This window comes from Rosa chinensis, chromosome 5, assembly GCF_002994745.2.
Source record: "Rosa chinensis cultivar Old Blush chromosome 5, RchiOBHm-V2, whole genome shotgun sequence".
In the NCBI taxonomy this organism is placed as follows: Eukaryota; Viridiplantae; Streptophyta; class Magnoliopsida; order Rosales; family Rosaceae; genus Rosa; species Rosa chinensis.
The window spans coordinates 5,317,770-5,336,190 of NC_037092.1; the positions used below are offsets into that span (position 1 = coordinate 5,317,770).

Consider the following 18,421-nt stretch of genomic DNA (forward strand, 5'->3'; position numbering starts at 1 on the left):
ATTTTAGCATTAGCAAATGACCAAATGTTCCACAAGAAAACAGAATAACGAAATGTTAAGTGTTTTTTTTTTTTTATCTGAATCAAATTTAGATTGTAAAGATTAATAGATTACAACACTTTCATAACTCTGTTCCTTCTTGCTACAGTATTTTTCTTTTGAACATGCCTGCTATTGTGAGTTTGTGACAAGCTTTAAGCACAGCAATTGTGAATAAGCTTTAAGCACATCAGCATAAATTGAGTTGCATTGTGGAGCTTTCTGATGAAAGGCAGAATCATTCATTCTTTTTTTTTTTCCTTGAAGAAGGCAAAGAAGAAAATGATCTTTTCTTAAATTATTTTTTGGTAAAATACTTTCCGAATTTGATGATTCCAAAACCGATAACAGTTTTAATATATCATGACCTTTCTGAATTTGTAAAAGAATTATATGAATAATATTGAAAGATGAAAGGTGGATTTCAGATCATTCATCAAGTCAGAAGCTGTTGTGAAGATAATGGAACATATAGATAATTTAGGTTACTGAGGATCTGTAATTCATGATTCTTGAATTCTCAACATGTTAAGTAGGGACAAAGTTGGAGTTGAAGTAAAGGATTTGTATGCCAGAATTTTGTTTGCCATATGCAGTGGTGAATCAATACCACAAAGGATCGGAAAACTGAGAGATGAAGAGCTGCAGCCACAACTTATCGAGCTGCTAAAGGGGTAAGACAGCTACTGTCATTTATGTTTTGTTGGGAAGCTGTGAGAAGCATTGGCAATATTTGAAATTTGTTGCAACCTTCATATCTCCAACATTGCAGCTTCATGAGAAATTGGTGGATAATCACCTGTTGGAACTGCACGAAACTCAAAACAAAATCATGTCTATAGTGGGATCACTTAACCGCCCCACCATTGGAATGGTCTGCAATGACTCGCACCAGCTTGCTACTTTCAAGCTTGAAGCAGAACTTCAAAATTGGCATGCTTGCTTTGCATCATACTTTTCTTCCCAGAAAAGCGTACAGTGATAGGGCAGTGAACTTGTATGGATAAACTGCTAGATAGCTCACTTTCACCTATTGGCGGCATCGACGCTCCTGCTGCTGCTCCAATCAATATTTGACGGTGTTCATTCCTTGGATGAAGAACAATTTCAAGTGCCAATCGAGTACGCTGGTCCTCCGAATGAAACTGACACCAAAGTACAAAAAGTAAATATTTAATCAGTCTATTGCATCAAAAAAGTCGTTAGGTAAGTTGCAGTACTAACCGTTGTTGACCACATGCCACGGTAGTACTGCATGTGCCTTATAACAAATACCCCGCTCTCAGACCTTTGTTCATGTGTTGGGTTAAAGTCCGAAAAGTTAAGAGTGAATGATGGAAAGTGATAAAATTTGGAGTTTGACCATGTTGTTTCACTACCAAATACCTTCTGCAACATTGCCATCTGCCCACATTGATATCACATCATAATCATAGACAAAGAATGAAATTAATAAAAAGGGGCATTGTCTATGTGGAACTAACCACATCTCTTGCATGATCCATTTGCCTCTCACGTGACCTTACATCAGGGAAGCTGTCCAGCACCTCTGCCTTTTTTTCAGGGAGGTGCATGACTAACAGAATCCAGTGGTCTTCCATATTGTCGTGCAAGGGAATGAATATCTACATCATAGTCCTCAATACGGTAAAAAATATACATTCAACAAAATTTCAGGTATAATGGAACTATGGTTGCAGAAATTTACCTTGGAGCATTGTTGGAGACGGCGATGAAACCTCTTCAGACCACACATCTCAATGGTTGATGTGAGCCACTTAGCATAGCTACATGATTCATCTTTTACCCTCGCTCGTTCCTGCGATATGAAATGATTTGTTAGCCAAACCATGTGGATGCAATGACCTCAAATTTTCTAGCAATGTTTTGGGCAAGAGATGTTCATACCCCAAAAAAGGAAGGGAGAAACCAATGTTCTGACTCCGGCTCATTCAAATACGCCGCAGATATGTTTATGACCTGGTTATAATAACTGGACATTAAATGAGTGTGAAAAAAAATATCTAAACAATTATATGTACAATGGGAAATAGATGAGAGTCTAGCCTTGCAAGATAGTGGAGTTGCTGGAGAGAGACACTGAAATTCCTTTCTAGTAACGGCGTAGTCACCATAACTAGCTACTACTTCACTGCACGAATATTTAAGAGTGTTTAGTTAGGAATATAAATCTGACCCTGTCTTGATTAACTGAAGGCCCCTACTCCTATTTTCAGTTTGATAACATGACCGGGTTCCAACACACACAGATGAACTTAGATATAGTATTATGCTATTAAATCCAATATTAATTTGACAACAGTGGATAAAATTTCATGAATAAAGAGATAACTAGGTTCATATCAGACTAAACTACAATTACAATAACTTAGGAACATATATCAGAGCCTACAATTATAATGATAAGTAATTACACAAAATAATAGGATAATTTTTTACCTCCACTTGTCTTCTCCAATTCCATTCTTCCTAAATAAAAATTTCATGAGATGTGCATTCTCAGGTGTGATGAGACCGCTTATTGCAAAAATTGGGGCTTTGGGTTTACTCCTTTGTTGTTTCCGAGAACGAAGAGTCTTTTGTGGCTGCTGTTTAACCCTCGTAACGAGGTCAGGTTTGTTCTGTGTTCACCAACAAATAGAGTTTGCAAGTTAGAGCGGCGTTGATATGATGGCGGTGACAATATAATTTTCTAATAGTATCACATAATTTTAGTTGAAAAATAACTTAAAAAGAATATAGCATTCTGTACATTAATCAGTTTATCAAGGGGGTGGGAGTGTTCACGAAGCTACCTCATCATGTATGAGTTCCTCATGGGGTCCGTCATCAGCATAGCCATCCAGCACTGGTGACTTGGTCAATTTTTTTAGTGGGTCTTGACTGCTTCTCCCATGTTCACCAAACAAATCCTCATCCATTTGCTCCACAAAGGTTGTACCAACAGTTCGACTCAACAGGTTATGAGTCTTATTGGCCTTTAAACTCACAATTTCGACAACCTCAGAAACAATTTCCTCAATACAATCACCCTTCAATATTTCAAGCATCGCATGTTCTAAGTTAAATACATGTAATCTTAAATCCTCCAACTTGGGTTCCATGCAATCAACTGTGTATGTCAACCTCCCAATTTCTGTTTCTAAACATGCGACATCCAAATTAGCCGAATCCACCAAATGTACCCCTTTTGGTCCTGAGTTGGACTCTTCAAAATTCTTCAGATTATGCTCCTCCATCATGAAGCCCATCACCTGTTCAGTAATTCCGGTGATACATTCTGGTAAAACTCTAATTCACTATTCAATATTTATGATACGCAGGAACAAATATAAACAAAAACAATTGACTATACAAAAATCACAGATGAATAACCTGCTAATGTTGTTCTGGTCCTGAAAGCGCAGCCCCAAAGATCAAATCGCCCAAAACCCAGTAACCCAAATAATGAAATCCTTCACAATTCCGGTGACTCGAACTCACTCGGATTTAATTTACGCCAACTTGCGATTGTTGCCGACGACTATACCATTGACATAGGATCACACCAGACCGACAGAGGGGAATCGGCGGGGCAGTTTTAAAAAGAGGGGAAGGGGGAGGTCCTGATTCCGGGACGGCGTCGACTTCAAGAAACAGGGGAATCGGCGGAAGGCACCGAAGTGGCCGGAAAGGGGAGGTCCTGATTCGGGAACGGCGGCGTCGACTTCAAGAAACAGGGGAATCGGCGGAAGGCACCGAAGTGGCCGGAAAGGGGAGGTCCTGATTCGGGAACGGCGGCGTCGACTTCAAGAAACCGGGGAATCGGCGGAAGGCACCGAAGTAGCCGGAAAGGGGAGGTCCTGATTCGGGAACGGCGGCGTCGACTTCAAGAAAGAGGAGAATCGGCAGAAGGCACCGATGCTGAGGTTTAATCAGCTTGATTCGATCTCTCCTTCCCAATTTCTGCGTCTCCTCTTCTCATTTGGGTTCTAACCGTTCTATGCGGCTGAAAATTCTCTTATCTGTTTTTGTTTTACGTTATCCCATATATCACGTGCAAGGGTGGGTGTAGTAAAACTTGTTTTACCGCGATCTATACGTTTTTTTGGCTTAGAATCCTAACAGCGCGTATATTACACGCACCGTTGGAGACCTTAGGTGAGCACCCACCTAGGTGGGTAGAAGAAGCTCCGTTTTCCGCTTTTTTGTTTTTTTTTGTTTTGAGAATAACCGAAACCGACCTAGAAAGCCTTTTAGGGAATCAGTCTTTGTCTCAATTTTACTCTCATCGCCAAACCATGATAGGCAGGAAAATCCCAGGCGCCGGAGACAGCAAATCTGCTAAGGCTGAGGAGAGCGAGAGCGAGGAGATCGAGGATATTTTTGAAGGACTCAAAATATGGGCATCGAACACGAGGAGTGCAAAGAGAGCAAGAAGAGCACGACGCGGCCGGAGATATGGTATGTTTTCGATTTTACGATTTTTGATTTTTGTGATTCTCGTTTTCTTTTTGTAACATCTTTCAACATTTCCACACCCACACAGCTAGCAAGGTCAAGTTCTGGAAAGTAAACGCACCTTCTATAATTCTACCCGGTAAGATTTTGAATGTTTTTTTTTTTTATAATTTTTTTATGGTAGTTACACAGTACTGATTTTTTTGTTTTTGTTTGTTTTTAATGTAAATAGTGGCAATAAAACCAGAGACCTTCACTATTCCTGGCAAAAATGGTAATGCTTTATCCTTGGATTTGCTTGTTTTGTACCTGTTGATCTTATTTTATGTAATCAGATCAACTTTACTTTTGGATAAATGTGGCTGTTGGCCAAGTCATTTGTGTCTTGGTGCATAATGCATGTCTAATGTAGTATGGTATAGTATATTGCTTTCTGTTGGGATTATGGATGATTTTGCATTGCAACTGTTCATGATTCACCAAACATTGATGCTTCCTCTTCTTATGGTACTAATGAATGTTAGTGGTCTTAGAACTGATTTTTTGGTTTTGACATTGCCACTTACAGGTGCTGATCCTGTTAATATCTCCTTTCTCGATTGTAAGTAAGCTCTTGATTTTTGTTTTAAGGTTTGAGAGTATCCTTCATCTCTGTGTTTTAAAGAACAAGAATATTTGTGTCATTTTAATTTTTTTTTGTTTGTTAATGAGACAAAATACTGTGCGATCAATTTGGTCATTGAAGAAAACTTGACTAGCCAGGTCTTAATGGTTTTTGCATTAGGTATAGCCGAAGCAGAATGATACTTGTCGTTTTGCAATATAACTTCTCCAGTCAAATCATTTTGCTCTATCTGGTCTATGCCTGATCCGTAGCACGCAGTTAAGATAGAGCAAATATCTGCTGATGGGATCATAGATTTTGTTGCATCAGCAGTATGTTTATAGCATTTTTAATCGTAGATTCATTCTTGATTTTCTTATGATATTATCGATATGTTTTCTAGTACCTTATGTCATGTAGTCAGCCCTGAACTCCTTATCTTTTGGCAATGACAATGTATTTTATATATATATGTATATGATGGTATTTCATGTAACAATACCCGTAAATGGGTAGCAGTGAAAGATGAAAGAGCACGTGTGTGTGTGTGTGTCATGCGCCCCTATGGGACCCACAGACCCTTGGTATTGTTAGAGGATCCATCTATAGTCTCCCGTGCATGCAGAGAGAGCCATATGTTTTCAATTAATCACTAGATCTCTTTTTTTAGTTTCCAAATGAGAGACTGCCATTTGTACTTGTGAAGCATGTGTGAAAGGGCTTGTTTTGTTGTTGTTGTTATTGTTGTTTTGACAGTGTATGTGTGAAACAGGTTCAGTCCCATATAAGCCAAAGATCCGCAGAGGTATGTTTCCTTCTTTTCTTTTTTCTGTTTTTTTTTTTTTTTTTTTGGAGACTGCAACTAAGTTGTGCTTGATTAGCTTAGGCACTGAATTGAATCTACTCACCTGATTGACAGTATTGCACATTACCTGATAAATCAAACTGTTGACTTTTTTCTTTTTCTTTTAGGGGGCAATTCTTGGTATTGATAGAGAATCCATAATCAGTGGTGGAACTACGTGAAGAGCTGCTTGGGCCGTAGCCCAACCTAAAATTCTTGGGATATTTTATATAGTGCAACTATAATAAGAGTCTAACGTTGGTTCAGTTGGCAACTTGTGGAGTTGTCTAAGATCCCACCTTGGTTCGAGTCCCCACAACCCCTTATGTTGCTGCTTTCCCATTTCCTTCTCTCTTTTTGGCATTTCTTTTTGCCCTTTTGTTCCTTTTTTTTTTTGTCTTTTTCCCATTTTCTTCTCCCATTCTCTTTTGTTTTCTTACAACATTTTCTATTCCTAGTTTCTTAACAGTTTCTTCTCTTAAAGGCAATCTAGCCTGTCATTTTTTTTTTCTCTTTCCCCTTTTTGTTCTCCTTTTTTTTTTTCCTTTAGTTCCAGCATTCTCCATTAGTATTTCTTATAAACTTGAGTCCCAAAATTCTTGGAATCATTGTCGACAAAAAAAAAAAATCTTGTAAGCTCTTTAAATTAGCCCACCCCTAATTTTCGTCCTGGTTCCACCACTGTCCATAATAAGTAACACCTTCTCTCCCCCCACCTTTCGCCCACGGGATTCCCTACTCCTCCCGTATTTTGCTTACCTTTCTAACACTAGTTGTTTCCTTCCAACTTTGCATCTGCAGCTTCTCCTTTGAGTTTGTTGCTCCGTTTGGTATGCTTTTGATTTTTGTTTCCTATCATGTTTTGAAGAAATAAACTGTTGTCAATTTCTGTTGGGGTGATTAGAGGATAGCCAGAGGCATGATGCATACCAAACATTGAAGATGATTTTTGGTGCGAAGGCATATTGGTGATGCATACCCAGCATTGAATAATATAGTTTTCAAAGATAATTTCTGCTCCATTGGAGCCATTAAACGAACTGCTGAGGGGATCTTACATCTTTATTGTGTATTCAACTTCTTTGGAGATCTAGACCTGATCTCCTTATCACACTACTGATATTTGCTATTATTCAATAGATTCTTCAGTGTTTGTTTTTTTTTGGGGTCATTTGACATCACGGTATGGTTATTGTTCTTTTTTGTTTTTAATTATTTTTGACTTATTTGTTGTTATTCAATAGACGTCACTGTTCTGTTTTTGGGGCATGCCTGATCATTGTTTTTCTTTTCTTAAAAAAAAAAAAAAAGCAGTGATTTAATATTAGATAGAGCAATTACAGACATTTTGCAAATATATAGCATAAACTTTCCACATTACTAGGTGTAATTCAGCTGAAATTGACCACATCTCTATCTCTCTGATCGGAAATCAAATCGTGGGTTACTAGGTTAACTGGTCGGCCAGAACATGAAAGAACTGCTCTTTTGTGCCCAACCTTCACGTATTGCTATATAACTCCTAAGCTTATAGTAAGGGAATTTAGTGCTAAAATAGTAAAATTCAAGCGCAGATGAAACAGATATTTCAATTTCTTTGGTTAGTTTACAAATTCCATAATACTTTTAGGCATCATATTGAAACAGATATTACAACAAACATATATAATTTATGACAATGTATATCCTTAAATTTGTGATCATGCTACCATAATGCAATCTTGTCACTAGTACTCTTGTTGCTGGCTTCATTGCAGCGATACTTTATTTTCTTCTTATTACCTATACCCAGTTCACACTGTTCTCAACCCTCTATTTGTTGTAGAACTCAATTATTCAATTCCAAAAATAATACTCAAACTTGCAGTCAAAAAATAAATATCATGTGTACCTCGTCTATATAAAACAAGCAAAGAACAAGAAAATATACATGAGGCTAGGAAAAATGAAAGCAACAGTGGATGTGGCATTCGAGGCAAGGGGGAGTATAGATTACCTGTTCTTGGCGCTCATTATTCTGCATATCAATCATGCGGCTTCTTATGGAGTTTACGCGTCGGTGGTGACTTCTAAGTATTTCGTTAGATGCAATAGTTTGTCATTAAAAAAGAACACATCGCAAAACTATAACGAATATTATAGGCCATTCGATCTCGATCAATTAGACTCCGATACTGTCAATGAATAAAAAAACATGGGGAATATGAAGGCAACAACTCTCACTGAACAGAATCTCGAAAGGCAAGGCGCATCTGAAAAACAAACAAACAAACCTGTGCTAGGTTGCCAGGCAGTGGATCATGATGACCATCATTTGCCTTAGGAGCCCAGAGGTCTACACTAGCCTGTGATGCACAAGTTGCAATAATAGGCAATTGTGGATGAGGCTTAATTTGCTCTACGAGTCTACGGTACTCTCTATAACACGAACGAGATCAGCTCCGATCCATTCTTCTTCCAGGTATATATGTGGCCTAATGTCTCCCAGTCATGACATAATCATCATCTGGGCCAAACAAACATAGTCCTCTTGAATGTCCGTCATTCCTATGTCCAAAGAAACTTTGTGGCTTGTTTATAGCTTCGGGTACGGCAGAAGATGGTTCGGCACCTCCAAATCCCATATCCTTCTGGAACAAGTAAGTTCATATGATCGTGATAACTCACAAGTAGTTCACTGGAGTTAGAGTAAGCCAACCCAGTGATGATAGTGTAATCCATCTCAATCAAGCTGTCGTATGGGCAAAATATGTCCACAGGTTCATCTTTATAACTTGATGCATATACCCGCTGTAATTTTCGGATGTCGTAGACACGAGCATATACATCAGTACCTCCGATCCTGTGCAAAAGTAATTAGGATTCCTTGGATTTATTACTATATCATGCAACGCCATGTAATGATTGTGATCTATGTAGTACTTTCCTCTTGCCAGTCGGGAGCATTGGAGTAGCCTTCTAGCACAATTGCTTCGCAGATCAAACTGCAAAAGAAAAGATTATGAGAGTGGAACAATGAAACGGGTAGATCTGCAACCCTCGATCATCCCATCCCAGTTCAAAGTTTAATTATGATTTTGCTTGATCCTCTCAAACCCTCGACTCGGCAAGCACTTAAACCCCCATCGCCCATTTTAATTAAACAGTGGAACATAAACCAGAGTCTCAATACTCTTTAGCACTATAAATAACCCCGATAAACTTCAACCCTTAGAGAATAATTAGTTAAGAACATCTATATGTAAGCATATCATGAACTTTTGCATACCTGTCTAACAAATTCATCGCCACCACAGGTGTAAAGTATATGGGGATTCCCAGCCTCGACGGCCAGACTGCAAGTATCACAACAATGGTACATCCCCAAGTCTTTTGTACGAACTTGACCATCCTCCAAGACCTCTCCTAACCTCACCTATAATGATCAATGCACTTATGCACATCTATTTAACACAATAATGAAGAACATTATGACTAGTAAATAATATGTGAAATCAATTTTGACTTAATATTGCTTAATCCAACTCAACAAAAGCTATAGCAACAAAATTTTCTCTATGCTAAGTAAAGTTTCTTTTTTTTTGGTTACATCAACTTTTTTTAATCAAACTCAAATCGGGTGTTAATATATTCATGCATCACAAGCCAAAATAGGCTGTACATACCTTTCCACTGTCATCTATAGACAAACAAAAAGATAGTGGTAGTACCCACAATGCATGGTACATAGAAAATAGACATACTCATTATATATTCAAATATGTAGACATAGCGGGAATCCTCTTTTGATATGACTCTAGAGGTGCTAGGGACACAACCGTGCACTCAAAGTGCATAGCTTCCTAACAAAGGCAATTATTGTAAAAAGACTGAACTAAAAACATAGTATATGCCTAAGGGACCCAGCCCAAAACGTAACCTAAGGGAGAGTTCCCACTCAAAGTTCATAAATCTTGGGCTGGCCCAAGTCCAGTCTCCATTTGTATCCCGACCGTCGCACGTCACAGCTCTGGTATAGCTCTACCCCGATCTACGCCGCTACGACCCACACTGCCACCACTCACACCGCCACAGAATAGCAGCACCTCTGCCAGCACCCCACGACCCATGCGGCCGTCGACAAGGCCCTCCCATTCTGTTCAGCACAACAAACGCGCCGTAGAAACTTTCACGTACTATAGAACAAAAAAAAAACTTGAGAAGAATGTCACGCACTATTTTTTATGTTAATGAATCATGCGTACCCCATGCTTGAAGATTTGGTGTGAACATTAATGTAAGATTGACATGACAATATCTATCAAATATATCATACTTATCGTGGCGTCAAAACCAAATATAAAGAAAATTCATTCGATCATCGCCTGAAATATAAATAAGTGAAATATTGGAAGAAACTTAAAATAGCTATGATTTCATTGCACATAAATGAGTTTGTTAGCAACTCTACATGAATTGCAATGAGATCTCAGCTTCACAAATAGAACCAATTAGCCAGTTTGTGGCATGCCACAAGGTTTGAAGATCGATCCTACAACGCCATAAACATTTATTTTGAAGTCAAAGAAATTGTTGATGAAACGTTTTTTCGGTTTACGTGCTATAGGTTGTTGCCGGGGATTTTATAGTGGCGTTTTCAAACCATAATCGACCTGGTTACTTCTTGGATGGGGGCTCCGAGTCCGACCAAACTCATGACTATGGGTGGATTGATCAGTAACAATAGTGGAATGCTCGGAATGGTTGAACAGCAAATTGTATACAGCCACAGAAAGGGCAAGAACCACCGCCCAATGAGTCAACAACAGTGAGGAGCCAGCAGAATAGGAGCCTGGACCAACACGAGAGGAGACCAACTGGCTTGAGTGTTTAGGAATTTGTGAGTGTAATCATCTGATTCAGTGGTAGACTGGTAGTACTGAACAAGTAACAATCAACAATAAAAATGAATGATATACAAGGCAAGTTTTCCATGCAAAAGCCCCAAATTTGATTACCATGGGTTCTCAATTAGGTTACTTGATCATCTCCGGCCAGGTTACATTGGAGTGGAAATATATTAAATTACCGGTCCTATTTCATCAACCAACTATTACACCACATTTGGTGAAAGGCCCCTGGAAACTATACCAAATGTTGGATTTAGTAAATACATACACTGATACACACATTTGCAAGATTCTAAAATGAAACGCAGCTGAAATATTTTACAAAATTGACCACATGCTCTATCTCCTCTGATCTGAATTCAGATTGCAGCTTCTTTGCCATAGAGGCTCCTTTGCTGGCGCCAACTTGTCTTCTTTGTTGGCTGGCAAGACATGGTACACCGTACACGGTGGTGATTGGGCTACTTGGTTAAGTATTTGAGGGTAATTTGAAATTTAATAGTATTCTACATTTCAAGTGGTAAATGCCAATGCTTGGAGATACAGCACAAATAGTGTTGGAAACAAGTTTACAGAGAGGATGGAATGGAAAAAGGAGGATCGATACAACAGTGCAGCATTCTACTGCAGACTAAAGCTTCAGGCTTTCTTGTTAATTTAGCAAGACTGCGAGACAAACATTTTTATAAAATATGAAGCAGTTTTCCCAAAGACCTAAATCTTCCTTCATACTCTGTAACATTGCCTTTTTCTCGAGTTACTTCAACGCGGTATTAGATAAGGCAGAGCACAAGAGATTTCACAGAAGTATGAACCTTAAAATTATGTTTAGTCCCTATCTCTTATCTGTCTATGAAAATAGATAACACTTTTGTCTTCTATTATAATCAATTTTTCGACTAGAAGAAAGCTTAGATGCAGAAAAAGTTAAATAACTCAGGCAATGCCAGCTAACAATTATGAATAGCAGCAAACAAAATCTTAGTAAAAGAGTTCTATGCTAAGAGAAACTGTAAAACCTCTCTTGCTCTGTTCATAAAGGAACTAAGACAAATTTCTTTCCCGCATGAAACGTTCCATCTTCTCTACATCTTGTGGAGTATCAACACCGTGAGCCTCATGATCAACCTTTATTACCTGCGAGAAAAGTTTTGAAAAATACTTAAATGAAGAAAATAAAATAAAATTATTGATACGCGAGAAAGTAAAACCACCCAACACAGCATTACAATTAACCAGTAAAGTGTCTTATTAAGTTCACTGGGAAATAAGCGAAAAAGATTAATCAATAAAAATGAAATTGATCCAAAGACATAGAAGGTGAAACAATGCTATACCTTCATCTTATATCCATTCTCAAGGACCTTAAGCTGCTCCAAATCTTCTTCTAGTTGTAATGGAGTAGGCGGAAGCTCTGGATATATCTTTAAGAACTTTGTATCATAGCTCTGGCAAGTAGCAAAATGACGACATTGGTTAACAACTTCTAGATGTGTATAGAGTCAGAGTTATTATGGCTCAAAAGTCCTGTAACATACTAAAATGCTAGTACCTGAATACCAAGATGAAGTAAATACGGAAAATGTGGATTGACCTTGCCTGACCTGTTTTGTGTACACGAGCACAAATTTTTTTTTATTATCAATTAACTCAAGAGTATTATGTAACGTATGTATAGCAAATTTAACACGCACTTGTTGTAGGGGATTAAACCCCTTGAGAAATAGATTGCATAACCATGATTGTCCACCACACACTTTACCCGATTTGGATCAGAGGTATCTTCAGGTTTCAATGAGGTAACTGCAGTGCTAAACACAGCATCAGGGGCAGCCTAACAGTAATCAAACAAAATTCAATCACGACTGTTAAGCATTATTATTTGATTCATGTTGAAGAGAAAATGGGGTAAAGTAACATGATTGGCCAAAACAAGTTACCTGCAGGGCCATGACAACCCCATCGATTATCTCGGGCTCCATTAGTGGTTCATCACCCTGAATGTTAACAACGATGTCAAACTTCTTCGTAAGCTTTTGGAGCGCCTCAGTGCAGCGTTCAGTTCCTTCAGACCACAATTTAAACTCTTAACGCAATCTCTCTAACAGTTGGAAAATTAGAAATGTAAAACCAAGCTGCTTACCATTCCTGCAAGTTTCTGATGTCATTATGACATTAGCTCCAAAATCTGAACAGCATGCTGCTATTTTCTTATCATCAGTAGCCACAACTAGTACAAAGAATATATCAAGTTAGCCAACCATTTTGACTATGGAAATGTACTAAAGAAAACATGTACATGCTCTGAGCTTGACTGCTGGACGTACCAAGTTGATCCAGCTTGTTTGCAAGTTTTGCTCTTTCCCATGTCCTCTAGAATCACAACAAAGTACTTAAGCATATGATGGTAGCATCTTTTCCGCTATAATGTATGATGGCACACAGTAAATACAACATACTAGCAAACACAACAGAGAGCAAAGAAACATAGCTTAATCATGGATCACATCTACAAATTTAGGCATTTTACAGAAATCCAGGAAGGCATTTCATCCAGGAGAACATTATGTTCGACCTTCCATATGAGATCACTCATCATTCACATATTTTGCTGAATAGGACCCACACGAATCAACGAGATTCAACTAGCAGTTCGCTGTGGTGATAATGCAAAGAGGTTTGTTTCCTCGCATTTACAACCAAAGCAAATATCTGCGAGAATTAGCTCCGATAATGCAGAAGTAACCACACAATCTTTGTAAAAAAAGCAAGGAAACCCTACTGCTATTCAATTTTTTTGCACCTGAGTAACAACAGTTTCAGTAAAATGATCACCTTAATATAACTGTGCTGATTAATATCCTCATGAAACAGTCATCTAATCTCTGATTATCAACACTTAAAATCTCCATTAAATATTGCCTTAGCAGCTTCTCATTCTCAAAATTTCAAACTTCATATTAACCTTAAAATTGATAAGCCCAATTTCCAATTGGTGCCAACCACACAATTCCACCACCTCTAAATCCTTGGTGAAATGATTAATCAATTAATCTCTGATTAAATTCGAAACAATCAACTTGAAGAAGAAAGATATAAGCACCTGGATCATGGGCTTTCCGAGAATTGGAACCAGAGGTTTGCCGGGAAATCTGGAGGAAGCGAAACGCGCAGGTATGATTCCGACCACCCGGCTCCGAAACCTCGCCGGTCGCCGCCTTGAAACCACCGCGTACGCTGCCGTCGCTGCAGCCACAGCCGCTCCAGCTATTATCCATGAACGGGTGGTACCGTCCGAGCTAGATGGTGTGGAAGATGAGCCTCTCATGGTTCAGCAGATCTACGTTTTCAGTGAGCGGTGGCGCGTGAGGTTGCGGTGCGAGTGTTTGCGCGTGTTTTAAAAGAGTGATATCTCGGCGCGAACTGTTAGTTTGTGAGTTGTGACAGACTACTTTCGTATAATACGCAAATAATACACACCTATTGATTTTTTTTTTTTAAATGTTTTTGTAATTCATATTTTAGAATTTCCCTTTTTTAAAAAAATTTAAAAACACGTATCATACATATTTTTATATTCTTTTCATATTTTATACATTGTATTGAAAAAATATATTATTTTATATTTAAAATTAAAAGTTAAAAATAATAATAATAATAATTCTTAACATTTCTCCTCATTTTGCTGAGGTTATGGCTAGTTTGTATGGAATGAGATTCTGCTTGATGATGGGTTGTAGGAGGATAGAGCTTGAAAGTGATGCTATTAAAGTGGTAATAGCCATTAATGATATAAATTTTGATTGTAGCTTGGAAGAATCTGTGTTTGATGAGATTAGAGTTCTGCAACATAACTCTGAGACCATTTTTTAGAGGAAGATAAACTGGAATAAAGTTATGGAAGGAAATTGGTCCCCCTTTACTTAATGCAGTTGTAATAGAAGAATTTTCTAGTTAATGTAGAAGCGTTGTACTTTTTTTTACTTACTTCGATTTGAAATAGGTTTTTAATGAGACCACAAATTACCATTGAGATGTATTGTCCAAGAATTTATTAATGAAATGCTTTTTTTCGTCAAAATTTTAGAGGAAATAATATTTGTATGTATTTTTCTTGTATTATACACGTCATATTCTAGGTGTGCAAAACGGTCCTTTTAAGTAAATCGGCAGAATTTCAAATTTTATGGTGACGGACTGACGGGTAGGTGGCAAAAACGGTGCGTTTAAGTAACAGGACCTCCCAGATTTTTCAAATTCATATTTTCATGGAAACCAAACACAGCTCCCCGCCAAAATCTCCAGCCTACAAAGCTCTAGTCAAAGCCGGTCCAAATCTGAAGCCTCTTCAACAAGTCCACGCCCACATTATCGTCTCTGGATCTCACCGCAGCCGATCACTCCTCACCAAGCTCATCACTCTGGCTTGCGAAGCCGGCTCGATTCTCTACACCCACAACCTCTTCATCTCCGTCCCTCACCCGGACTCCTTCCTCTTCAATTCCATAATCAAGTCATCCTCTAAGTTCGGCTTCCCGCAACACACTCTCTTCTTCTATCACTCCATGCTCGGTTTTCGAACCCCGCCGAGTAGTTACACCTTCACCTCTGTGATCAAGGCCTGCGCCGATCTAAGGGCTCTGAGACTCGGTAGGGGTGTGCATTCACATGTAGTGGTGTGTGGGTGTGGGTCGGAGCCGTTTGTTCAGGCGGCTCTTGTTAGCTTGTATTCGAAATGTGGGGAGTTTGGGGTTGCAAGGAAGGTGTTCGATGAAATGCCTGAGAGGAGTGTTGTGGGTTGGAACTCGATGATTTCGGGGTACGAGCAGAACGGGTTTTCGAGAGAGGCGATTGAGGTGTTTAAGGAGATGAGGGAAGCGGGTGTTGAGCCGGATTCGACTGGTTTCGTGAATGTTTTGGCGGCGTGTTCTCAGTTGGGAGATGTTGGTTTAGGGTGTTCGGTGCATGATGAGGTTGTCAGGAAGGGGATAGAAGTGAATGTGGCTCTAGGAACTTCGCTGATTAACATGTATGCTAGGTGTGGGGATGTGAGCAAAGCGCGAGAAGTTTTCGATTGTATGGATGAAAGGAATGTTATTACTTGGACTGCTATGATTTCGGGGTACGCAACGAATGGTTATGGTAGTCAAGCTATGGAGCTTTTTGGCGACATGAGAGCTCGTGGTCCTAGTCCTAACACCGTGACATTTGTTGCAGTCTTGGCAGCTTGTGCTCATGCTGGGCTAGTGAAAGAAGGAAGGCAGGCATATGCAAGCATGAGGCAAGAGTATGGATTAGTGCCGGGAGTGGAGCACTGTGTTTGCCTGGTTGATATGCTTGGGCGTTCTGGGCTTCTCGATGAAGCATATCAGTTCATCAAAGAGCTTAGCCCGGGAGAGGCAGCTCCACCTCTTTGGACTGCCATGCTTGGGGCTTGCAAGATGCATAAGAATACCGATCTTGGAGTAACAGTTGCTGAGCATCTTTTGGAGGTTGAGCCTGAAAATCCAGGCCATTATGTGATGCTTTCGAACATATATGCATTGGCAGGTAGGATGGATAGAGTGGAAATGGTTAGAAACATGATGAAAGGAAGAAGCTTGAAAAAGCAAGTTGGCTATAGTACAATACATGTGAATCAGAAAACCAATTTGTTTAGCATGGGCGACAAGTCCCACCCAGAGACAAATGAAATTTATCAGTATTTAGATGAATTGATGCGGTGGTGCAGTGAAGCAGGGTATGCACCAGCACCGGAGTTAGTGATGCATGAAGTGGAAGAAGAAGAGAGGGAATATGCCCTTAGATATCACAGTGAGAAGCTTGCAATTGCATATGGGCTAATGAAAACCAAGGATGGTGAGGCCATTAGGATTGTAAAGAACCTCCGAATGTGTGAGGACTGCCACTCGGCTATTAAGTTTATCTCAGTTGTTACCAAAAGAGAGATTATTGTTCGGGATAAGCTTCGCTTCCACCATTTCAAATATGGCTCCTGTTCATGCCTGGATTATTGGTAAGAATGCTTGGTGACTCTCTGACTTGTGAGCTTAGAGAATTTCAGCTGTCTTTGCAAGAAAGGTGACACCATAAAGAGGGTGCATCGCATTGCTAGAATGCTTGAACAACAAGCACAAATGCATTGCAGACTGTTAGGTGCAGTGCAGGACATCAAATGCAATTTCATGACTTTCTGGTTCATCTGTGGATTGACAATCACCAATTGGTTCTAGTAAAACCTCCGCTAGAAGGATGAGATACCAGATCAAGCTGAACCGAGGAACCAAATTAGTGATGTCCTCGAATTGGAGAAGCTACAATTGGGACTTGAAGATGCCAGAAACACTTCCTTTGGTCAACGAAATATTACTCTAGTAAATATAAAGGTAACTTTACTATTGTTCCCGATGAATATTCAGTATGAAGAAAATTTACTTTTAGTACATTGGACATGCATAGGGGTTAAATCATTTTTCTTCCCAATAAATCCCACGTAGTTGAGACTCCCGTCGTTATTCGGGATACTCTCTTGATGCTGACCATATAATCTGGGTTGTTTAGGAATGAGAATTTAATATTATATGAGCATGTGATAAACCTCTCCTATGCTGTCTAATCTTAAATTTATGACTAATTAATCTGGTGATGTTAACACAGTGCAGTAATTAGCGACTAAACATTCTACATTAAATAGTATTAAAGAAAGTGATTAATAATTTGGTCCAAGAGATTCTCTGCCTTCTGAGATTTATAACCCACGAGGGAGCCCGACAACGGCCGAACGAGACAAATAGACAGGGCAGAGCCCACTATGAACTAACCATTACTTTTTTCTCTTCTGGGTTTGTCAGAATGAACGGCCATTACTATATACTGAAATGTTTCAGCATGGACCAATGAATATAATATTTTCTTCCACCAATCGAAATTTTTACAGTCAATTGTAAGGTCTCTCCTAAAAGGATTATAACTGTAGTATCCCACATCGGAAGAAAAGTAAATTGTGTAACTGTTTATAACTAATTACACGAAGGGTAAGGGCACCCTACTCACCATGAGTAGGTAGCAAATAACCTTGTTGAAATGAGATTATGCAACCGCATTCTGTTTGGCTGTGATGCAGGCTCAGCATTGGAGCCCGAGTCCTGAGGGTGAGAGGGGCGTCCTTATCCACGAAAGGTCAAAGCCCGAGCCCTGAGGGTGAGAAGGGCATCCCTACCCACGATGGGTCGGTAGCAAATTTCAAATGAGATTATTCAAAGGTCAAAGCTCGAGCACGAGCCTCTGAGGGTGAGAGGGGCATCCCTCCCTACCCACAATGGGTAGGTAGTTTTTTTTAGGTTTTAACATATGATACTGAAGCAAGTCTATTTATTTCGACAAATCTCGTGGTATTTAGATTAGAGATGACAATTCGTATTGACCTACATTAGCTGAAAATCCACGCAAATGTGATCAAAGTCAACAAGTCCTCAACCTCATTAGTCAACAACTTTTCTCAACACAAATCCGACTTACGTAAATTTTTGACTAGATTGCGACTACAAATTTCCTAGATTGCGACTTATTTACTAGATTTACAAA

At 39.2% G+C, this 18,421-nt stretch overlaps 4 protein-coding genes across 4 annotated transcripts; 2 read left to right on the forward strand and 2 right to left on the reverse strand.

Moving 5' to 3' along the window:
• Positions 1–812: 812 nt before the first annotated feature.
• LOC121049573 lies at positions 813–4,026 on the reverse strand. Its single transcript, XM_040507313.1, has 9 exons — positions 3,436–4,026; positions 2,856–3,314; positions 2,500–2,681; positions 2,107–2,191; positions 1,948–2,019; positions 1,748–1,858; positions 1,524–1,664; positions 1,264–1,443; positions 813–1,184 (listed from the first exon to the last, which is right to left on the reverse strand). The coding sequence occupies exons 2-9, from the start codon at positions 3,309–3,311 to the stop codon at positions 945–947; spliced, it is 1,467 nt and encodes a 488-aa protein (XP_040363247.1). The 5' UTR covers positions 3,312–3,314; positions 3,436–4,026; the 3' UTR covers positions 813–944.
• A 205-nt stretch (positions 4,027–4,231) lies between these two features.
• On the forward strand, positions 4,232–7,129 carry LOC112201771. The gene is made up of 6 exons (XM_024342690.2): positions 4,232–4,503; positions 4,589–4,639; positions 4,733–4,774; positions 5,069–5,101; positions 5,877–5,909; positions 6,077–7,129. Exons 1-6 carry the CDS (start codon positions 4,341–4,343, stop codon positions 6,094–6,096), a joined length of 342 nt encoding a protein of 113 aa, XP_024198458.1. The 5' UTR covers positions 4,232–4,340; the 3' UTR covers positions 6,097–7,129.
• Positions 7,130–11,649: 4,520 nt separating this feature from the next.
• On the reverse strand, positions 11,650–14,288 carry LOC112167134 (3-deoxy-manno-octulosonate cytidylyltransferase, mitochondrial). Its single transcript, XM_024304100.2, has 8 exons — positions 13,941–14,288; positions 13,165–13,210; positions 12,981–13,067; positions 12,778–12,902; positions 12,532–12,671; positions 12,390–12,441; positions 12,175–12,285; positions 11,650–11,974 (listed from the first exon to the last, which is right to left on the reverse strand). Exons 1-8 carry the CDS (start codon positions 14,163–14,165, stop codon positions 11,882–11,884), a joined length of 879 nt encoding a protein of 292 aa, XP_024159868.1. The 5' UTR covers positions 14,166–14,288; the 3' UTR covers positions 11,650–11,881.
• Positions 14,289–15,052: 764 nt separating this feature from the next.
• On the forward strand, positions 15,053–17,430 carry LOC112166996 (pentatricopeptide repeat-containing protein At2g33760). Its single transcript, XM_024303934.2, has one exon. The coding sequence runs from the start codon at positions 15,106–15,108 to the stop codon at positions 16,855–16,857; it is 1,752 nt and encodes a 583-aa protein (XP_024159702.1). The 5' UTR covers positions 15,053–15,105; the 3' UTR covers positions 16,858–17,430.
• Positions 17,431–18,421: the final 991 nt, after the last annotated feature.

What these genes read in the sequence shown, in the direction of transcription:
- LOC121049573 (XM_040507313.1), bottom strand. Translation starts at nt 3,311, where the DNA reads ATGGGCTTCATGATGGAGGAGCATAATCTGAAGAATTTTGAAGAGTCC. An exon ending in GTCTCCAACAATGCTCCAAG is followed by an intron (nt 1,665 to 1,747) that starts GTAAATTTCTGC and finishes ACTATGATGTAG; the next exon opens with ATATTCATTCCCTTGCACGA. An exon ending in TGGATCATGCAAGAGATGTG is followed by an intron (nt 1,444 to 1,523) that starts GTTAGTTCCACA and finishes CAATGTGGGCAG; the next exon opens with ATGGCAATGTTGCAGAAGGT.
- LOC112201771 (XM_024342690.2), top strand. Translation starts at nt 4,341, where the DNA reads ATGATAGGCAGGAAAATCCCAGGCGCCGGAGACAGCAAATCTGCTAAG. An exon ending in ACGACGCGGCCGGAGATATG is followed by an intron (nt 4,504 to 4,588) that starts GTATGTTTTCGA and finishes ACACCCACACAG; the next exon opens with CTAGCAAGGTCAAGTTCTGG. An exon ending in TAAGCCAAAGATCCGCAGAG is followed by an intron (nt 5,910 to 6,076) that starts GTATGTTTCCTT and finishes TTTTTCTTTTAG; the next exon opens with GGGGCAATTCTTGGTATTGA.
- LOC112167134 (XM_024304100.2), bottom strand. Translation starts at nt 14,165, where the DNA reads ATGAGAGGCTCATCTTCCACACCATCTAGCTCGGACGGTACCACCCGT. An exon ending in GGGTTGTCATGGCCCTGCAG is followed by an intron (nt 12,672 to 12,777) that starts GTAACTTGTTTT and finishes GATTACTGTTAG; the next exon opens with GCTGCCCCTGATGCTGTGTT. An exon ending in TACTTCATCTTGGTATTCAG is followed by an intron (nt 12,286 to 12,389) that starts GTACTAGCATTT and finishes GCTACTTGCCAG; the next exon opens with AGCTATGATACAAAGTTCTT.
- LOC112166996 (XM_024303934.2), top strand. Translation starts at nt 15,106, where the DNA reads ATGGAAACCAAACACAGCTCCCCGCCAAAATCTCCAGCCTACAAAGCT.